The 19,640-nt window shown below is 41.5% G+C and overlaps 1 protein-coding gene across 4 annotated transcripts; it reads right to left on the bottom strand.

Moving 5' to 3' along the window:
* Positions 1–893: 893 nt before the first annotated feature.
* Positions 894–19,574, bottom strand: tbl1xr1b (TBL1X/Y related 1b). Of its 4 annotated transcripts, none has more exons than XM_071491783.1 (16): positions 19,374–19,574; positions 17,120–17,185; positions 14,743–14,846; positions 14,431–14,576; positions 13,984–14,206; positions 12,351–12,483; positions 10,672–10,813; positions 10,070–10,133; positions 9,879–9,976; positions 8,010–8,070; positions 7,410–7,531; positions 7,041–7,115; positions 6,754–6,881; positions 5,602–5,767; positions 5,383–5,484; positions 894–3,701 (listed from the first exon to the last, which is right to left on the bottom strand). In XM_071491783.1, the coding sequence occupies exons 3-16, from the start codon at positions 14,798–14,800 to the stop codon at positions 3,675–3,677; spliced, it is 1,545 nt and encodes a 514-aa protein (XP_071347884.1). In that variant the 5' UTR covers positions 14,801–14,846; positions 17,120–17,185; positions 19,374–19,574; the 3' UTR covers positions 894–3,674. The 4 variants fall into 4 exon arrangements, with proteins under 4 accessions (XP_071347884.1, XP_071347886.1, XP_071347885.1 ...); XM_071491785.1 differs by lacking the exon at positions 19,374–19,574 and adding an exon at positions 19,227–19,245; XM_071491784.1 differs by lacking the exon at positions 19,374–19,574 and adding an exon at positions 18,951–19,149.
* Between the last annotated feature and the right edge of the window lie 66 nt (positions 19,575–19,640).

Here is a 19,640-nt window from a genome sequence, read left to right as displayed (position 1 = left end):
AGGATTGTAGTTAGGTTCTGTAGTTCAGACAAACCAAACCAAAGCCACACAAGTTCAGCGCACATCATTTTATTCAAGCTGCAACACTGAAAGTGCAACATTACTGAGTCTTTGTCATGTAGATTTAAATAACTGTGTTCAACCTCTACAGTAACAGAGGGGATGTTCATGTGCATTTCACCAGGTAACAAGAAAAGATATTTTAAGTCCACCGACTTTGCTCTGCGTTTCCTTCTCACCTCGCCTTCGTCAACGTCAAGCTCACTCTGGTCAGTGCACTCTCTCACAGAGGTAAATCTTTTGGCTGCCTGCTCCAAATGCTGTGAGAAACACCACTCGTATGTTCAATTTATTTTTAGAAATTCTGATTTTTATATTTTAGACAATGGAGAAGGAGCAATAGTCTGGAAATACAAATGTTTTTCCCTACTGTCTTTTTTTCTTTATTCCATACTTATCCAGGACAGGAAATTACTAAAAATCAAATGTCATACTTTTCAATACTGTGTAGGAACCCCGCTTAACAGAGTGAGATCAAAGTTACTAAAATCATCTTGAAGGAGCCATTAATGTACATTTAGTGAAAAACCATCCGTCATTTGATGAAACATGTCACTAAAAACCAAAAGTGTGAAGCTGACAGTGGAGCTAAAGGAAAAGTCTGGGATCAAAGTCAGTCTTATTCTTCCTCTTCAGATATTTAAATCTAGACCATGGTTGTGTATCAACCAACTGGAGCCACATTGACAGCATGGCTACAGTGGATTTTGGTTTGTATACATGACTTTATATACTGGTGTAGGGTTCCATTATGTAAGAACATTTATTCAAGAACTCCTTTAGTGAAGGAAAAGTGAGTGTGGCAGTGTGAAGATTAAGAACAAACACGGTGATATTATCAAAATAGATTTTATTCTAGACCTTGAGATCTGAGTGATATTACAACAGTCAGATCAGGAGGCTGCAGACCAGCAACCATGTGAGTGAGAGAGAAAGAGAGTACAACGTAGGTGAGGGCAAAGACAACACAAAAAAAAAAAAAAATCTGCAAATTGGTATTTACATGTTCTGTGTTATAATACATCAACAATTCAATCCAAATTTTATATTTTTGTTCATTTTGAGTACATAGCTACAAATAAATCAGAATTACAAAAGTTTTGAGAAGTACAAAACCTTCAAGGGCTCTCCAACATAGCAAAGATAGAATCAACATTAGTACTTTCGGTAGGAACAAAAAATAGCAAACACACTTGAATGCAGTGTAAAAAGCTTATCGTCTAAAAACAAACCATTATAAAATACCATTCCACTGTCATAGACATCATTTGAAATAGTGTCTTTGTGGTACAGTCCGATCACTGCTGACTGCATTAAAGCAAACTTCAAAAAAGTCTTTAGCTTCAGTACAAAAACATTTTTTTTTTTTAAACAAGTAACATTCTGAACAAAATCTCTGAAACCTCTGACGATGTGTGTGTGTGTGTGTGTGTGTGTAAAACAAGCCGTTAGATGTTAGTTATGGCTACGAGATGAAGTTGGCTTGGTTCGTCTCACCCCGAGGAGTCAGACGAGACACTATTCCCCCTCGTTTCCCCACTTGAACACTGCACACTCTCCGCATCGATTCTGATTCATCTTTAAGAGCATTTTAAACATTAGATGTGTCTATGATGGCTTGAATAAACACACCTCCCTGTTTCTCCATTTTTAGCCTAAAGTGCAGAGGGAAAAAAAAACCCTTCAAAGGGCTGCTCTGTTTTCATTTTCTATGACTGTTTAATGGTATTTTATAAAAACCATTCCTCATGGTCACGACCCCTGGTGATACTCAGCAACATCACGTACTGTATTTCAAGCGTCTTCAAAAAGTTACTTTAAAATCCACCCTTAGCACACGAGTGGCATACAAAAGAATCCCCTGTGATAGCACAGATATATATTTATATATATATATTATATGCAGATACCATGTTACATGAAGTCATATGCTGCGAGTCTGCTCTTAAACAACAAGCACAGACTTGCCTCAAAACAGCAAATCTGACCACTACAAACAAAAGCGCCGTCTATCCGTGCATAGGCCTGAACACAGCCCGTCTCCAGAGAGTGTGTGTGTGTGTGTGTGTGTGTGTGTGTGTGTGTGTGTATATGTGTGTTAATGCTGAGCAACAACTGCCTGACAACAGCAAACCAAAGCAAAGACTGTAGTGTGTACTTGGGTCAACAGTGGACACGAAAGCTGCACACGTTAAGAGTGAAAGTTTTAAGCTGACTCGCGGCTGCACTCAACAGGACAAACTGATGTGAAATCCAGGGTTGTCAATTCACGGTTTCAGTCGTGATGTGAGCGAATGCTGAGTCCTGTTCACGAAGGTGTGATCCAAGACGCTGTGCCTGCAGAGGGAGCGATACTCCACATGATGTTGGTGTTTAATTACCAAGCAGGGGAAATGGGACACAATTAGACCAACTCAGTCTGATTATCATTCAGCATTGGATAGCAACAAATTATTAACTGAGGAAACAAGCACAATTATGACTATTAATTGTTTACATCAGATGGATTCAAGCGGTTATGGGCTTGTTTTCCCGTATCTCTCTCTCGCTTTCTCTCTCTCTCTTTCCCCACAGATCCCAGAAGCTGCATTGACGCCAGAAAATAAGCTATTGCTGTGCCACGATACCTCACTACTGACACAAAAGCACGGCCATCTATTTGTAAGCAGGTCCAGGACGAGCTCAGTTTCAATGACAGGGAACCTCAAGCTGACTGCACATGAACTGTCTTTCTGCCCAACACACTGTTAGAACATGAGATTGACATGGTGTTTTACAGCTACAAAGATTATCTCTCAGCCTAGAGGTTTTGAATTCCTTAGAGCTCTATATTAACCTGATGAACTGTGAAAACCTGAAAACCATTTCTGAGGATAATAGTTGCAAAAACAAAGGACAGTTCACCCTTTGATTAACTGCTTTAGACTTTGTTAAAAAATGGCAAAAATGGAACAAATCTATTGGATAAAAATAGTTGACAAAATTATAAACCACTTCATCTTCTGAGCTATACATCTGCATTGTTGAACCTTGAAGAGTGCCATGAAAAAGATGAATGGATCTCCCAATGAACAGCTTTGAACACCCATTGTAAAAGACAATCAACTCTCAACCCTCCCCCTCCCTTCTCTCCCAACCCACATGTAATATAAAACCTACAGAGATCAGTAAAATCCAAATTCAAAACAACAATGTCCACAGGACACCAAATGCTGACATATGCAATATGCACACACCAACAGAGAACAAAAATCTTTATAAATCTGGTACAAAGGATAAAAAGAGGAAAGCAAGAAGAATCCTGGTGTTTTGGTTTGTGTGTGATGGATCCAACACGGTTATACTGAGTGTACAACCTGCAGGTTTCTTCCTGCAGGTCTGTGAGAGCAACTCAAGTGTCCATACAGACCTGTCAGACGCATGTGCATAAGTATGTAGCGAAGGTGTGGTCCTTGTGTGTACGTGAGGAGGGTGAGGTGGGAGGCTCTGTTTGGCTGTAATGGCGGGCCATGGCATCTGATGGGACTACAGCAGTGTGGCGGACAGGCAGGGACAGTCAGTCATTTTGGCTATGTACACATTCGTAGTCGGTCCATGGCTCCCGCAGACGAGCGTCATTTCCTCAGGTCTAATACACAAACCTGGACAAACAGGTATTGGCAGACAGTTAAGACACAACACTACTGTCTCTGCCACAAGAATCTGTTAGTGCCACATCAGGGCTCTAACTGACACAGACAGGGAAGTGGTTTCATTTCTCATCTGTAACTTGAGATTTCCCTTTTAGACAAAACGGTTTGTCTCTGTTTCCTTTGGAATGAAAGTTACATAAGTTTGGGTTACATGTAAATTCAGATTCAAATTCATTCTTAATATAGCTAGTGTGAATGCCAGAAAAGTGCTGAATCAAGCAAACAAACACTGCAGCCACCTGATGGAAAATGTATCCTGAAATACAGACAAACCAATCATAAAAGACTGGAGGATCATCCTTTATGCTGTGATATGTTTAGGGGCAAAAATTGTGTGTGTTTTAAATTTGAGAAACTTCTTTGTTTTATCCATATGTGTAGAAATTGGGCAAGGCCATGATTCATATTCAGAGCCTTTATCCAGTACTTTGCAGAGGCTCCAGCGGCAGGGATTTCAGTGTGGAGTGAAGTCCACTGTTTCATTCATTCTTCATATTAAATCCTCTCAAGCTCTGTCAGTTTGGCTGAAAGGCATCAATGAACTGAGATTTCCAGGTCTCTGAGCAGATTTCCAACAGGGCTCAAGACCAGATATTGGCCCGGAACTTAATGACATTCAGATACTGGTTCCCAAACCACCTCAGTGTGTCTTGTCTATCTGCTGTAGTGTTGCAGTGTGGACTCTGAAGCTGATTTTCTTCAAGGATCTCTGTACATTACTCTGACCAGTCTCTCAGTACTTAGCATTCGTGCCAAAACGTAGCATTTCTCTCACTTGGTTACTCGGTTAATAACCACACAACTGTAATATCCCTTTAACTGTGCAGAGACTTGTGTGCAGCTACTCAACCAGAAATGCCTGACTGTTGGAGTGTTGCAGTCACCTCCCTAATCACAGCGCTTCTTGCCTGGCTACTGTGTTTGGCTGGAAAGTCACTCCACAGGTTAGTGCTGCAAAACTGTTCCACGTCAAAGGTTTTATGGAGCGTTCCTCGGAAGTTTGGTTTGCAGCGACTTGGAAACCTTTCATAGAGCTCCATATGCTTAGTCGTTGTGAAGCAATAACATGTAGAAATGATAGCCACTGAATAAATTAGTGCATTTGTTCATTAACATTAATATGAATTAATATTAATACTTAATTTCAGAGTGGGACTGTGATAAAATAAGGGATTTGAATTTTTTCTAAAAACTTTTAATGGTGTTTTCCACAGGCTGTTGGTTTGCTATTGACAACTTACATAAGGTTCGTTTACTGAGCAGTGAGTAATATTTCAGGCACCAGTGGGTCTATCCAGTGTTAACTAATGGCACTGCAACATCAGCTGTTCCAGTTTGATTCCATTTTTCATGCTACGTTTCAGACGGTCTGCTCAGTTTAAGTTCCCACAGTCATCACAGCTATGTTCAGATTCTGGTCGGCCGATCTGGTCTCCACCACCCTAACACACATTTAGCCACATGATGACTGAAACAAGGAAGCACCTTTTTATAGGTCACGTACTGAACTTATATCTGGAGCAGATGCAGGTCTGACCTCAGTGTCAACCCTCATCACCATATTTTATGGCTTTTAGCGGGGTTGACCCATAAACCTAGGTCAGTAGGCTGGTGTGAAAGCAGAACTCACCGATCCATCTGACGCGCTGGCTCCTACTTTGTCTCCTGTGGCGTTCCAGCACACCTCGAAGATCCCTCCTGTCCCCCGGTAGCTGTGGACTAAAGCACCCGTCTGAAAAAACAAGAACACACATAGTAAAAATGGTGAGCAACTTCTTTGCCATATAATTGTGTAGCTTTAACACAATATTTTTCAGTGTATATGTGGTTATCTGTTATCATTCCAGACCTGAGTGTTCCAGATGTGGACACACTTATCGAAGGAGCCACTGGCGAGGTGTCTGCCATCGGGGCTGAAGGCCACGCTGTAGACGGGCTCCTGGTGGCGGGTCAGTGTGTGGATACACACCCCACGCTCTACATCCCACAGACGCACTGTTGAGTCAAATGATGCGCTGGAGGGAGGGAAGCAGAGTGAGCTCAGTGTCAAAGAGTCAAGGAGCACAATAATCAAGTGCCATGGACAACAGCTGTACAATACGGAGTGTCAGCTGGACTTGACAGCTACTAATGAACGGAAACAAGCTTGTCTATGTTCACCTGGAAAAATATCATCACGTTTTGTATAAATTAATTCAGATACAAAAACCATATAAGCAATTCAAAATAATACATCAAGGTAGAGATACTGTGATTTCAGAAGGTGCATTTCATGGAAGCACAAAATGACACACTGAATGATACACTGTGGATGGCACTGCCAGGTCCTCACAGGCGCTTCAGGACTTTAGACTGCTGAGGTGGGACACCCACTCTGGCCTGTTTGACCCTGTCATTTCCACAGCATCAGCTGAGCCACTGCGGCATCAGGTTCATCTGAAAATCATTTAAGGCAGCTGTGTGGTGACTCACTCACACACTATAGGGCTATAGCCTAGAGTTAAAACACAACTCAGGCACCAGAACTGTCTCTTCAGATCTTCATATCCAGCCCAGGCCAAACTTATTACAGCAAGTCAAGCCTGCATATTATGGGTTGCAACCCTGAGGTCGCTGTCAGATATTTCCTTGATGAGGTTCATTCAAAGAATGAGACTGTGACCAAAATCTGATCAAAGGACAGAAAACTTATACAAGCTCTTGAACAAGCATTTGCTACAGCAAAGTTCAAAAACAGAGCAAGTATCAGCAATACACCAGAGTAGTCCCCACCTGAATTTATCAACTATCCAGTGTCCTTATGTCTCCTCGTGTCTCCTCATTATTATGAGAAACTATATCAAAGAAACTGCTATCTTTTATTTTCCCAATTTAAGATTGTAGGATTTCAAACACACGGTTTGTGTCACCTTGCATCTGTAAATTAAGTCAAATGACACAAGAAGCAGATGAAATCTTCTGTACGTGACGCTGGTGTTCAGGTGCTGCTTTGTTCTCTTACCTGGCCAACATGAGGTTGGCGCTGGGGTTGTTGGTCCCGGGTCCTGTGGGGCTCCACTTGATGGTGTAGATTTCTTTGCTGTGGGCCTGAAGGTCATGGACACACGAGTCCTGTTTCATACTCCAGATCTGTGCCAGAAAGGAAGGATATGATAATCAAATAAAGCAGCTGTTAGCTGGCTGATAACATAATGTTCAACACTTTCTTTGATTATTTTTTTCTTTAATTTTTGGGCTTTTTTGGCCATTACGTGACATTCACTACATTTGTTTGTTGTCTGGACTGACCTTGAGTGTCATGTCGTCGGAGCAGGAGGCCAGCAAGCTGCCAGTGGGATCCCACTTGATGGCGTTCACCTCATTCTACATCGAGAAAGATGAGGGTTAGAAATAAACAGAAAAGAGCAAAAGACACTGATGTACACAGCAGACGATTTAGAAACAGAATACATTTACTGTAGATACTCATGCACCAACATACAGTATCCAAATGCATCCTGATATATCCTAAGTTTTTCAGTTTGTCACAGTGAGTGGGAATTTTTAACAATCTCCCCCCTAACAGCCTTGATATCATCTAACAGTGGTATGTTTGGTTTGTGGATGGCTTCTCATTTCCCTTCCTGTGAGAAAACACACACAAGATCCATGTCTCACCGTGTGTCCCTGGAAGGTCTTGACAGGTCTGTCCTGACCCAGCTTACACACATGGATGCACATGTCTGTGCTGCAGGAGGCAAATGTGTTGTTGCTCTGCCAGTCTACGTCCAGAGCAGGTGCTGTTGGGAGGCAGAGACAGAGCTTAGGGCTGCTGCAGCGGTCAGATATGCAGGCAGGACATGAGACGACAACAGGAATATGACGGTCTGAATATAGATTCCTTATTGCCACATTGCATCTGAATTGACTATTAACTATTGACTCTAAGTGCAGATAGTCATTTTCAAAGTATAACACAGTCTTAAAAAGCAATAACTATAACATACAATTTGCACATTCATTTGAGGGTTTGGTCTGTTACTGTAACGCTCCAACAAACCGAACAAGTCACAATTCAGAGCTGTTGTCCAAATATAAGTTGGGCTGAATATGGTGAAAGACATCAGTCACGATGTGTGGAAAGATTTGATAAGAAAATAAGGAATTTTTTATCATTACGGTCCAACTGCAGTTCAGCAAAAGGTAACATCTGTCTAAAAACAGAAACTCCTGCAAGAAAAGTCATGTGGAATAATGCAGCTGACTCCTGTCACTCACCCGAGTGGAAAGGAAATTGTTGCTTTGCCTCTCCTGTGTGTGCGTCCCAAATAATTGTGGTCTGTGAGATGGAAGAGATTTTCATTATTTATACACACACATATATATATATATATATATATATATATATATATATATATATAATCTACCACACACACCTCAGGGCTTTTTATACCTGCAAGTCAACAGCACTTGGGCATTCATATGTATGCTGAGGGTCACACAGTGTGTGTTATTACACTTGAGTACACTAGATGGCAATATTGAACAATGCCCATAGACTTGTTTGTCTGGTTTGGCGACAGGATGAGATCATCTGATATTTGATGGGAATGCATCTGGCTCACCTGTCAGACCTTCACGTTCGTGAACTGTAAACAGAGCCTGACAAGCAGTTATATACTGAGGGCAGTGCATGATATCTGCACAGGCCTGTGTGTGGTTTACATGCATGCCATTGATAGGCTGTGCCTTTCCCTTTCCATAACTAATGTTTGTGGATCCTTTTAATTTATCATACAGTGACTATGGCTGTAACTTTTCATTTTCATTGTTGATTATTATTATTATTGATCTGTTTCTTTACTAATTTAGTCCACAAAAGTCTTTCAGAGCCCAAAGTGATGTCTTCAAATTGCTTGTTTTGTCCAACCAGCAATCCAGACATTCAATTTATAATATAAAGCACAGAAAGACAGCTTTTGTTTTAGGAGCTGGAACATTTCACATTTTTGATTCATTAAAAACTTGAATTATAAAAATAATTAATCAAGTAATTTGATTGACATGAACATTTAAGAACTAAAAGCAACCTAAAATCCTCAACTTAATTTCGGAATACAGCCATCCAATGTGCATCAACTGATCAAAACCCTGCTAGATTTTCCAACTCTCTAATCCCCAATAGCAAATAGTAACCAAGCAAAAAAGGAAGACCCATGAAAAGCCTTTTACTATCCTAGGAGTTTCTTATTTCTTAGAAAACAATTCATCTTTGACAATGATCATGTGCTGAAGTGGGCATAAAGAAAAAACACCAACCCATCAAACCATCACTCATTTAAACCTCCTATCAAATGGGTTAAATGTTGCTATAGGAAATATACAGGACTGGATTTATTTCTCTAAAGAAGGTGGAGTGATTTTAACTTTGCCTGCGTCGGTCAGTGATTTTAATTCTGAGCTGAGAATCTCAGTTTTTTTCCAATGAAAAATGAGATGATTCTCAGGCACTTTCTAAAACATTTTTCATATGATTTTCAAGTGGATTTATGTGGATTTATGCACATTTATTTGCGATTGACACAAGTGTAACTCATGTGTAACTCATAAGGGCTTCATGTTCATGTGTTATGATTTTGATTTTTGACTCAATTTCACCACACACATCTGCATCACGTCTCTCTCCACACTTCTTCAAAGGAGGCTTTAGGCTTTGTCCAATAAAATATCTTGTCCATCACAGACCATATCCTGTAATTTCCTGATCGTTAACATATCGTCCAGTTTGATGAGTTGAGCTCTGTGAATATTTTCTTCCCCACCTCCCCCTGTAGGTTAATCCTGTCTGAATGGGGGCTTAAGATGGTGATGATAACATTTCAGAGGGCTCCAGAGGGATCCACTCTGGAATTGACATTTCATTGGACAAAGCCAAAAGCCTCCTCTAGAAGAACAGGAAGGAGAGGATGTGTGGTGAATGACATGACACAGTTGCATGCAGTGAAATTGAGTCAAAACTCAAAACACTGACTGATGAGTAATTCAAGAAATGTTTGCATTTTGGGCAAAGCTGCACTGCTCACAAACTCAGGGAACATTTAACCAGCTTGTTCAAAACAACAGCTAAAACCAATCGGTATGCTTTACCTTGTCTACACCAGCACTGAGGATGAAGTTTCCTTTCTTATTCCACTTGAGTGCAAATATGGGACCTTTATGCTGACCCAAAGTACTGGCCAAGTTACCTGAAAACATAAGAAAAACCCAACACAGCTTAGAAGGAGAGCAAAAACATTTCACCATCCACCCATCCTTGTAGCACAAATGGAAAGTCTTACCATCTTTTGTCCATATTCTAGCAAAGCCATCATATGAGCCTGTTGCCAGCAACGTTCCCTCACTCTGAAACAGAAAGAAATTATTCTCATTAGTTTGCAGTCAGTTGCATTAAAAGTTTCAACTGCATATTTTGGTTCATAATTGTGCCTTTCAGGTAAATTCCTCTAATAAAATAATAATCAGTTTATGATTGATAAAATATTAGTGATTTGTTGTTGTGCAACGACTTGTACTACTCAGGGAAAAAATAGTTTGCAGCTGAGCAGCATAAAAGGCCTGTTCCCCCTGTGGGAGTGACTCGCCCCCATATATCTGGTTGGAAGAAATGCCTCTAGCAGAAGTAGTGGCCACAGGCATGCACACACACAGCACAAGATTAGATTACTGAAAACTGCACTCAGTGGAACAGACGCACACAATCACACTGTCCAACCACACACACCACACACACACACACACACACACACACACACACACACACACACACACACACACACACACACACACACACACACACACACACACACACACACACACAGACACACACACACACAGACACACAGACACACACACACACACACACATAGACACACACACTCACATTCCAGTCTAGTGAGGTGACGTCTTTGTTGCTGGGTACGTCCTGGCCCCCTTCCCGTATGCAGTGCCTCAGAACCAGCTGGGTGGATCCGCCTGTGCTGTTCTCACTCAGGTTCCAGATCCGAGCTGTTGAGTCCCCGGACCTGCCCAAGTCAATACATGCACGCACGCACACACATGCGCACACACGCGCGCGCACACACACACACACACAGAGACAACCTAACATTAAGCACCGTAACTTGGCTTTGACTTTTAAAATCAGTATTGAAAATTGTATGAAACTGACCATCGTCGCTCGAGTAGGGTTGGGGTTTTAAGGCATTTTATCGAACATGAACCCAGTATCAAATCCGAAATCTTTTTAAAACCCTATTAAACCTTTTCACATCATCTGTTGAGGAAAAAGGAGAAAGAAATTTTACAAGCACAAAACTCAGTAACTTGGATTTTGTTGGTGTGGATATTTGCTCTTATATTACACAACTGTGCTGGAATCACTGCATTTCTCTCCATTTTCCTTTAATTTTGAGAGGTGTGCCCATGATTAGGAGCAGGAATATGGTGAACACACAGTTTATGTGTCCAATGGATGCTCACCTCTGATGGGTTAGCTACTTTTATAAATGAAAACTAAAGTGTTCCTTTAATTAGACATAAAGTTTAAAGATTTTAGAAAGATGACAAATCACTCTAATCCTTGTTTTTGTTTGGTGAAAGTGAAATCACTTCTCCACACTGACCGGGCAATCTGTTCATGTGCTGTGAGGGACATTAATGTTATGGCTCACGGTAAGGGCTATTTTTCTGTTAGATAAAGCCTATCCTGGGATGGGTGTTCAGAATTTGATTATCTTTAGTCCAGAGAATCGTGATCAGACCGGCTGGTGCATTTTGTCCAGTCACATGTTTTGCGTCTTTTGAGGGATCTCGCCTGGGCAATGTTGACAAAAACAGTGGGAAGAACGGGTGGAGATGCAAACGCATGACATCACCAAAGGAGATAGTTGATTCAATGAGAGGATTTGTTTGAACTGAGGACCAACAAAGCTGTGCACTTAGATGAGAACACATTGAAATGCAATCAATAGGGGCTTTGAGTAATAACTAATCAGTTAATTTGTTGTTCCTCATGGGTGTTTAGTCAAGCCTTTAGTCATTGACTGTTACTGGAAAATCTGTCACACTTCTAGCTTCACAGGAATATTTGGAAATACGCTTTGTCCTTTAATCAACACAACATTGTCAGAGATTCTTCTGCATGACTGCATTCATCTGGAGAGGGAGACTCACAAACAATGACTCTAGTCGACAAAGATTTCTTTAGTGGTGATAAATGAGAAAGGGCTTTGGAAAAAAGGAAAAACTCTTCTCATACATCACAAATCCCTGAACAAGACATGGTTCATTTTGACCCGATTTACAAATGTTAAAATGTGTTTTAATAATGAACTAGCTGACAAATAAGAGACTAGGACTCAACTACTGTGGGCCACAAACAGGACTTGTATCAAAATGTATTGTATTGTATTGGTAATAATGTCACTAATGTATAAGAATAAAACAACGCATTACATGACCTGAGTGTCCAGGTGAGAATGACACTTTAACCATGTTATTCTTGAGACTGCATGAGCAGTGAAAACCACAAGGAGAGAGGGATGATATGCTGATACTGACCCAGAGGCGAGGAGGTCGTTCACTGGGTTCCAGGCGCAGATAAAAACTTCGGACTCATGGCCCCTCAGGACCATGGCTTTACTCTGGGGGATCTCCACGTCCCTATCCACTTCCATCATCTCTGAGTGGTGATCTACAGGAAGGGGAAAGAAGCACAAACAAAACCTTTAACTAAAGGTTTATATTTAGCGTAATGATAAACTTCCTTCTCTAAGTTTCCCCCATCTCGACACAGGATCTGTAGAGCTCAGCCAGAGTGACCATCAGGTTCCTGGTCACCTCTCCTACCAAGGCCCTTCTCCTTTGAGTTCTCTGTTTGGCAGCCAGCTCTAGAAAGACTCCTGGTTGTTCCAAACTTCTTCTATTTAATAATTACAGAGGTCACTGTGCTCTTGGAAACCTTCAATGCAGCACAAATATTTTGCAGCCGTCCCCAGATCTGTGCCTCGACACAATCCTGTGTGTGAGCTCTGCAGACAGCTCCTTTCACCTCATGGTAACAGGTAGACTCCAATCAAGATGTAGAAACATATCAAAGATGATCAAGAGAAGTGGGAGCCACCTGAGCTTTTAATAAATTTGCAGTTCTGTTTTCACTTTGTTATTATGGAGTATTAAGAGTAGATTGATGTGGGGGAAAAGGAACATTTTGGATTTTAGCATAAGGCTGCAACATGTAAAAAAAAAAAGAAAAGAAAAAAAAAAGGGGTCTGAATACTTTCTGGATTCCATGTATATCAACAACCAGGCAAGCAAACATTTCAACGTTTGACATCATCTCATTTCCTAGGAACCTCCAGTCCCAGAGCAGCACATGTACTTCATAGTCTGATGTTGTTAATTCAAACAGAAAGGCAACGCCAGTGTTCCTTGACATGTGTCAAGTAAACGGTGCTGCACCGAATGAACACCGGCCTGAACAGCTGACAGCAGTGGAATTAAAGGGCAGGCTGTGCTGGTGATGAAAGGCCAAGAGTGTTTGTACCCAACACATCTTGTCCAAAAGGTGGACACTGAGTGTAAAATACAAGTTCTCGAGCCAATGCATCTGAAGTCTGTGAGAACCTGAATCTACCCCTCAGCAGCAGTCTATCACTTGATTCTGAGGCCAAGCATGCTACTGTAATTAAAACATGTTGGGAAAAGGAGGGTTTGAGGGAAAACAACTAGACTACATTTGTCCTTCTACCCTAAAACAGGCAAACACCTGTATGCTAGGAAAAGGTGAGTACACACATGAAGACACAGACAGAACAGAACCATGTGCAGGTTCAAGGAAAACTCCAGAGTAGCTTTAAGTAATACTAAGTAGGACACAGAGATTTTACACCAGACAGAATCCTTGAGTTGTATCACAGCTGTCATAAGAAAAAGGGAACAAATCATACTCACAGGCAAAAGCATGCACACACACAAAGATACACAGTGAACCTGATAAAGAGCTGATAAAAAGCTTACACAGCATCTGATACTCTTTAATCTTACAGTGTCAATGCTTTTAGCCCCAAAATAACACCCTGCATAAGATCATGAAAAAAAAAATCCTGCCATTTTTTTCCCACCCAAACACAGGAAAATAAAGCTGTTTGTAAAAGAGCTGATTCTCAGACTGAACCACCATGAGCTAGCTTACTGGCTAAGGTGTGGGATCCGTTTTCCTCGCCGTTGGCAGCGCCCTCTCCGTTCTTCGTGCTTCCCTGGGGTCCTGTGCCGCTGCCGCTGCCTGCCGCCGCCTGCTGCTGCTGCTGGGCCAGCTTGTCCCTGTAGGCTTGCTGTCTGGTCTGGACAACATCTGGCATCACAGCATCGATCAGAGACAGTGACTCAATGGGCCGTCCGTCAAATAAGGTCCCGTCCTATGCAGAAAACATGCAACTTTATATAACCACACTTTCCTTACAGAGATTTAATAATGAATAGTATTGTACGTCACCAAAACAATAATGAAAAATTATTCTCCAACATATAAGCCAACAGGAACACCTGAGTCAAAACATAAAGCTGACAGTGCACTTCTTCTTGCCAATTTATTGTAAGGTTAAACGTATTAGTAGCTGATGGTGTAAAGATGGACCCTGACCTCATTGATGCTGACTTCGGCCTCCACATACTGCAGGCCTTTCTGGATGATGGAGATGAGGGCAGCAGGGGGCACCAGGGCTCCATTGATGTTGGACTGGCTGATGTGGCTCTCTATGCCAAAGGTGAACGCTGAGTGGGAGAAGCCTGGAAGAGGCACGATCGTTTGGAAAGAAGAATAGAGTCAGAGTTCATTAGTGGAGTAACAAGAGCAGCAGTGTAAAACATTAGATTTTTAAATACTTTAAAGTACTGAAACTAGTGCAATTGACAGCAAGTAATTTACATTTAAAAAAATCTTTGTCACACTTACCTGACTCTTGCAGGTATCTGTAAACCAGGAAATTGACCTCATCACTGCTTATGCTCATTTTTAGTCCTGGTGATTAAACCATTGGGTCAGCACAGGATAGGAGCCTGTGAAAGCAAACCACAGAGTATTACACACTGCAGAGTATTACACATCACAGAAATAAGCTGAAAGGAGCTTTACTTATATCCTCAAAGTATCTCCATCGCTCACATGCATTAACATCCCACAGAAACATAAATGGATAGTAACAAGTAAGATGACATGCGGTGGCACTGAGCCAGATGTAAAAGAGACCTGACACACACATCGAGGGTGGTGTTACACTATGAGCTAAGCTCCAAACTGGCACACACGATGAAAACCGAGAAGAGGAAGAGGTTAAAAAGGACATCACCTTGCTTGACCTAGATCTTGCAACTTTAGAACAGGGAAGTAGGCAAACCATGATCTGCCATTTGATAAACAGTGATGTCTCGTTCCTCTCTACGTTCGGTGGCTGCAGAAGCCTCCTGGCTCTAGGCAGGGCACCAGTTTCCATTCATTAACCTACAACTGGAAATAATTACCAGCCGTCTTCACAAGGCAGGCGGGGTATTATGGACCAAAATGTCTGGAATAGATGGGCTTTAAACCTCAGCAATAACAGATTGTACAGTTCTTGTGTCCGGTCTCCATATTTATTCATGCAGAACCCGCACTGTTTAAACGAGACTGTGGAAATAAACAAGGGGTCTGGACGAGGGACAGAGCCTCTACTGTTTCCATCATGCCAGCCCTGCTGAAAAAGTCAACATGTCTCCTGCCGCATCCCAGAGGCTGAGATCCAAGACCAACTGAACCAAGAGGCCTTGAATCCAGTAGAAGCCCTTCAGCAAACCCTAACAAGGTGGTCACAAGTCCTGATGGCTAATGTTCCTCACAATGAAGCACTACTAATACAGTCAGCAAATGGCTTGATACAACCACAAGATCTTACAGAAGAAGCTTCAATTTAAGGGGACGCCAACACTAAATGACAATTATCGTCCAGCACTGGACAGAACATACTAACTTTCTATATACAGTGGGGTCCAAAAGAGTGAGATGACTTTATCATTAAAGTGAGTGCTTTTTCCACTGCACCACTATTTTACTCAGGCTGCTAGAGCACACTGTGTTTTTCCATTATTTTATTTAAGGTTCTGTCTGGTTAAGGTGCTCTACAATCATGTTGATAGAACACTTGTGCTTATCTGATACTAACCTGCTTTCAAAGGGTGCCAGCAAAATGTCATTATTATGCAAGTGACGCAAGAGCAATGAAAAGGGTCAGAGCCCAGTTACAAGAATAGGTCAACCAATTCATCTGGCTGACATATTTGAATGTTTTATGAACATCAGGACTGATCATCAGCTCTATCAAGCTGTGTTTCTTTCTCCGGGGAAGTGATCTAGCTACTAATGAGACTGAGGAGGTGGACACGAAAATGACCCATCCTCACCTGACTGAATCTTATCATGTTACAATATATTCCGTTGTAGGTTTGATGAGTAAGGATCGGGCAGCCTTATTATCAGCTAGCTAGATAGACGATGGGTCTAAGCAAAGAACGAATTGTTATCAGAATCTCATTATCGTTAAAGTTTATGGTATCACATTTTAAAGCTTATTAACTCAAAAGTTCACAGTCAAACCTTCAAAATGCTCCAGGCTCTATACTAATTTAACATGCTAACATTATGCTAAATCCCTCTTTCAGTACCGCGGATAGCGCCACTTGGCCAGGCGTGCTAAAGAATTTTTTTTAAACATACTTCAATATCTAATACAAAATAATCTCAATATGCAAACCAAAATGTACTGATCCAGTGCCACACTCCACAAAACCTTGGACAGTGTACAGCAATTTAGCAGCAGAGCCACCTTATTAATAACACAACTCAGACCAATCTTATGATCTCAGAACAACAATGAATGCCTATCAATTTCTCTCTTGTTTAAAGCCACAACAACCACTTTGACTCACTGTCGAAAAAACAAGACAGGCAGGATATTCATTACACTTACAATTACAGTTGTAATTGATTAAAGCTCTTGATTACTGTTATGGTTAGGTAAACAACTAGGTTATTTTAAGGTTAAAATTTTGCATGTTTTTAAGCCATTTTCGGACATGAATAATACTAATGGTCGGTTTAGTCTGAGTCATTCCTCTACACCATCCTCCCACTGGTTGAATAGAAAGCTAAATTGCCTTCTCTATAGGACTACTCACACTTTTCAATTGCAATGTGAGTTTCCAGGTGTCAATAACTGTGTGCAGTCATAAAAAGGCAAAACTAATTCTGTACATGGAAAAAAAACAAAGATATGAAATTAAACAGTAAGATACAGTACCCATGTGAGCAAGATGTCTTCAGAGGCGCATCATATCGCCGTTGTCCTCAGCAAGAACTTTCAGTCCTTGAGAGAAAAAGAAAGACAACGCATTACAGCTGGACATCACATCTAGATTATAGAAATGATACAGATTATACCGTTTCTCTAGGGTCAAATCACTTGTACTTAAAAAGTTTAAACACATTTCAATATTCTGTACTACTACACCATGCACTGCAGTATCCCTATTAATAATTTTGCAAACAAGAAAAAATTAAAATCATTAATCCCATTCAACAGTCTTGGCTTGCTTTATACACCTCAGACCATCTTCTCCATGTTGTGTAGTTTAGCAATCTTCCTCAAATGTTCCAAATGATTCTGCAGTAACACTTTCAGCATGTGTAGAAGCAGACAGCACAAGAACCACACAGACCCTGCCATAGTGTTCACAGAAGACTGTGTTCCTCTATCACTGCTCCGACAAATTACCGTAATTAGAATGGACATTTTAGCAGCAGTGTGTCAGAGACTGGGTGAAAAGGCAGCCAGGGAAAAGTGTTATGTACAAAGGGGCGTGTCACCAAACAATGAGAGAAACTGGGTCAGCAATGTAAAAAGCCAAAACAGCCAGTGGATATTTGTGCGATGCGTGGTGCAACTATCCCTGAAGGACTGTAACTAAAGGGGAGTGTGCTTATGTATTGAATAAAGTAAACGAAACACAGACATGTCATTGTCAATTTAATTTAGTAAGACGTGTTTGAGATGCTTGCCACCTGCAATATCAACTCAGCCAACAGCTCACAGGTGCCTGAGTTGTTTTACTTTTTTTTTTTTATTTTCTAATGTAGCTACGTTCAGCTGCGTCTTTCAGGTTTTGTTTTGTCGCCATTTCAGTCTATGTGACTGCAGGTCCTTCTCAGCTCAGATTGATTTCGTGCAAGTCAGACACATGCAAGTTATGTCACCATGCTAATCTGCCGGTAGCAAAATTAGCAGGATAGCATGGCAGGCTACTAGCGGAAATACTCTGCCCATCCCCCACACACAGTGGCGACTGAATGGACTGAACAAACTACAGTGCGTGCGTTCGCCGACACGATGTGAGGCAGCCAGCCACTGGATCTGTGGCACAGCTGACACAGTTTTCAGCCAAAATGCACTTTAATGCTGAAAAATCAGCCCGAACAAAACGTCCCCTCTTCTATTAGTGAAGGGCTGAAATATGTTACAGCGCTGTATCAATTAAATGTAGTAATAATTTAATTCATTACTGTAATAAAACAGTAAGCTGACTATTGCCCACATGTCATGGGTCACTAAGGGGATGTACAGGGAGAAACGGGAGCGGGTTTTGTTGGGAACTTATTTTAAGTGATTGTAAAGTAAACACGTAGTACTCGCGTCTTCTTATTTACATCGCTAACTTATGTAATTGACAACTTCCAATTTGAAAACCGATTTTAACGACCACTGCCATGAGCTAGGCAACATTAGCTTCCCGGCTAACGGGCGAGCTAACATTAGTTTTGCCTTGGCGGCGGCTGTACCCGTCACCACACATGCCACTCAGGCAAGGCGGTCTAAGATTTCATTAAATTTAAGCAGGTCACCAACAGTTAGCTACCAAACGAATGTAGTTGAGTCTATACAGTTTCGCAGTTTATATTTGCAATATGTTTTACAACACTCCACGTACGTTAAGTTAGCTTCTTTGAAAAAGCAAATCTAATGAGTAACAGTAAGATCGTCAGCCCGTGGCTATCGCTCCAAACCCGCTAACAAGCTAGCGTGCTAGCTAAGACTAGCATGCTATGCTAATGACAGTGTTGCTATAATCTCGTACCTACTTGAATATAACCTTTCAATTGCCGGTATCTTCCACAGCTCTTGTGCTCAAGTCAGACCATGTTATCTATTTAATCGACTGCAAGACAGATGGTTTTCGCACATGTATGAACTATCGTTAGGTTATAATATTAAAGCTAAAGCCAGGCGGTAAGAAGCCAGCAACGGCTTCAGACATTCGACACAGTGGGGTGACCCGACATGCGAAAAAGAGCTGCCTGTAACAACTGTTATTTCAGAGCTCCGCTCTCTAAAGCTCAATATAGCGACTAACCTATTCACCGCATCCTCCAGCGACCACGGCAGAGCGGGGTGGGTGACTTATCTAAGAGTAGTAGCCGGCAGATCGCTATTTATCAACAGCGTTATTTCACATTCCTATCAAGTGGCGCTATGATATAATGCTACATTGACAACTAACCTATTTTCCAAACAATGCCAAACAACACGTCGCGGTTTGCTAAAGTTGATCGCCGTCCTCCAGCGTTGATTAAATTTTAACTCCTGGTCCGTTTGACGTTTTCTCTGCAAAATGGAGCCACATTTCCTCACTGAAAGCGACCAATGAGAAGGGAAAGAAAGAAAAAAAGCCTCGGCCTCTGGAAGTTTGTACCGCAGCCAAGCACCAGTCACAACAAGAGTGTCCTCGCCCATCCCCCACTACACCTCTTTTTTGCCTGTCTGGTCA

Source organism: Trachinotus anak, unplaced genomic scaffold, assembly GCF_046630095.1.
Source record: "Trachinotus anak isolate AG129_WGS33_773 ecotype Australia unplaced genomic scaffold, CSIRO_AGI_Tana_v1 ptg000012l, whole genome shotgun sequence".
NCBI classification, from domain to species: Eukaryota; Metazoa; Chordata; class Actinopteri; order Carangiformes; family Carangidae; genus Trachinotus; species Trachinotus anak.
Note: the sequence above shows the minus strand (reverse complement) of the source record. Positions and strands in the feature narration are given on the sequence as shown.

Coding starts and splice junctions, on each gene's coding strand:
- tbl1xr1b (XM_071491783.1), bottom strand. CDS start 14,800: ATGAGCATAAGCAGTGATGAGGTCAATTTCCTGGTTTACAGATACCTG. Junction 7,116..7,409: donor AGACCTTCCAGGGACACACG/GTGAGACATGGA, acceptor TTCTCGATGTAG/AATGAGGTGAACGCCATCAA. Junction 6,882..7,040: donor CCGACGACATGACACTCAAG/GTCAGTCCAGAC, acceptor TTTCTGGCACAG/ATCTGGAGTATGAAACAGGA.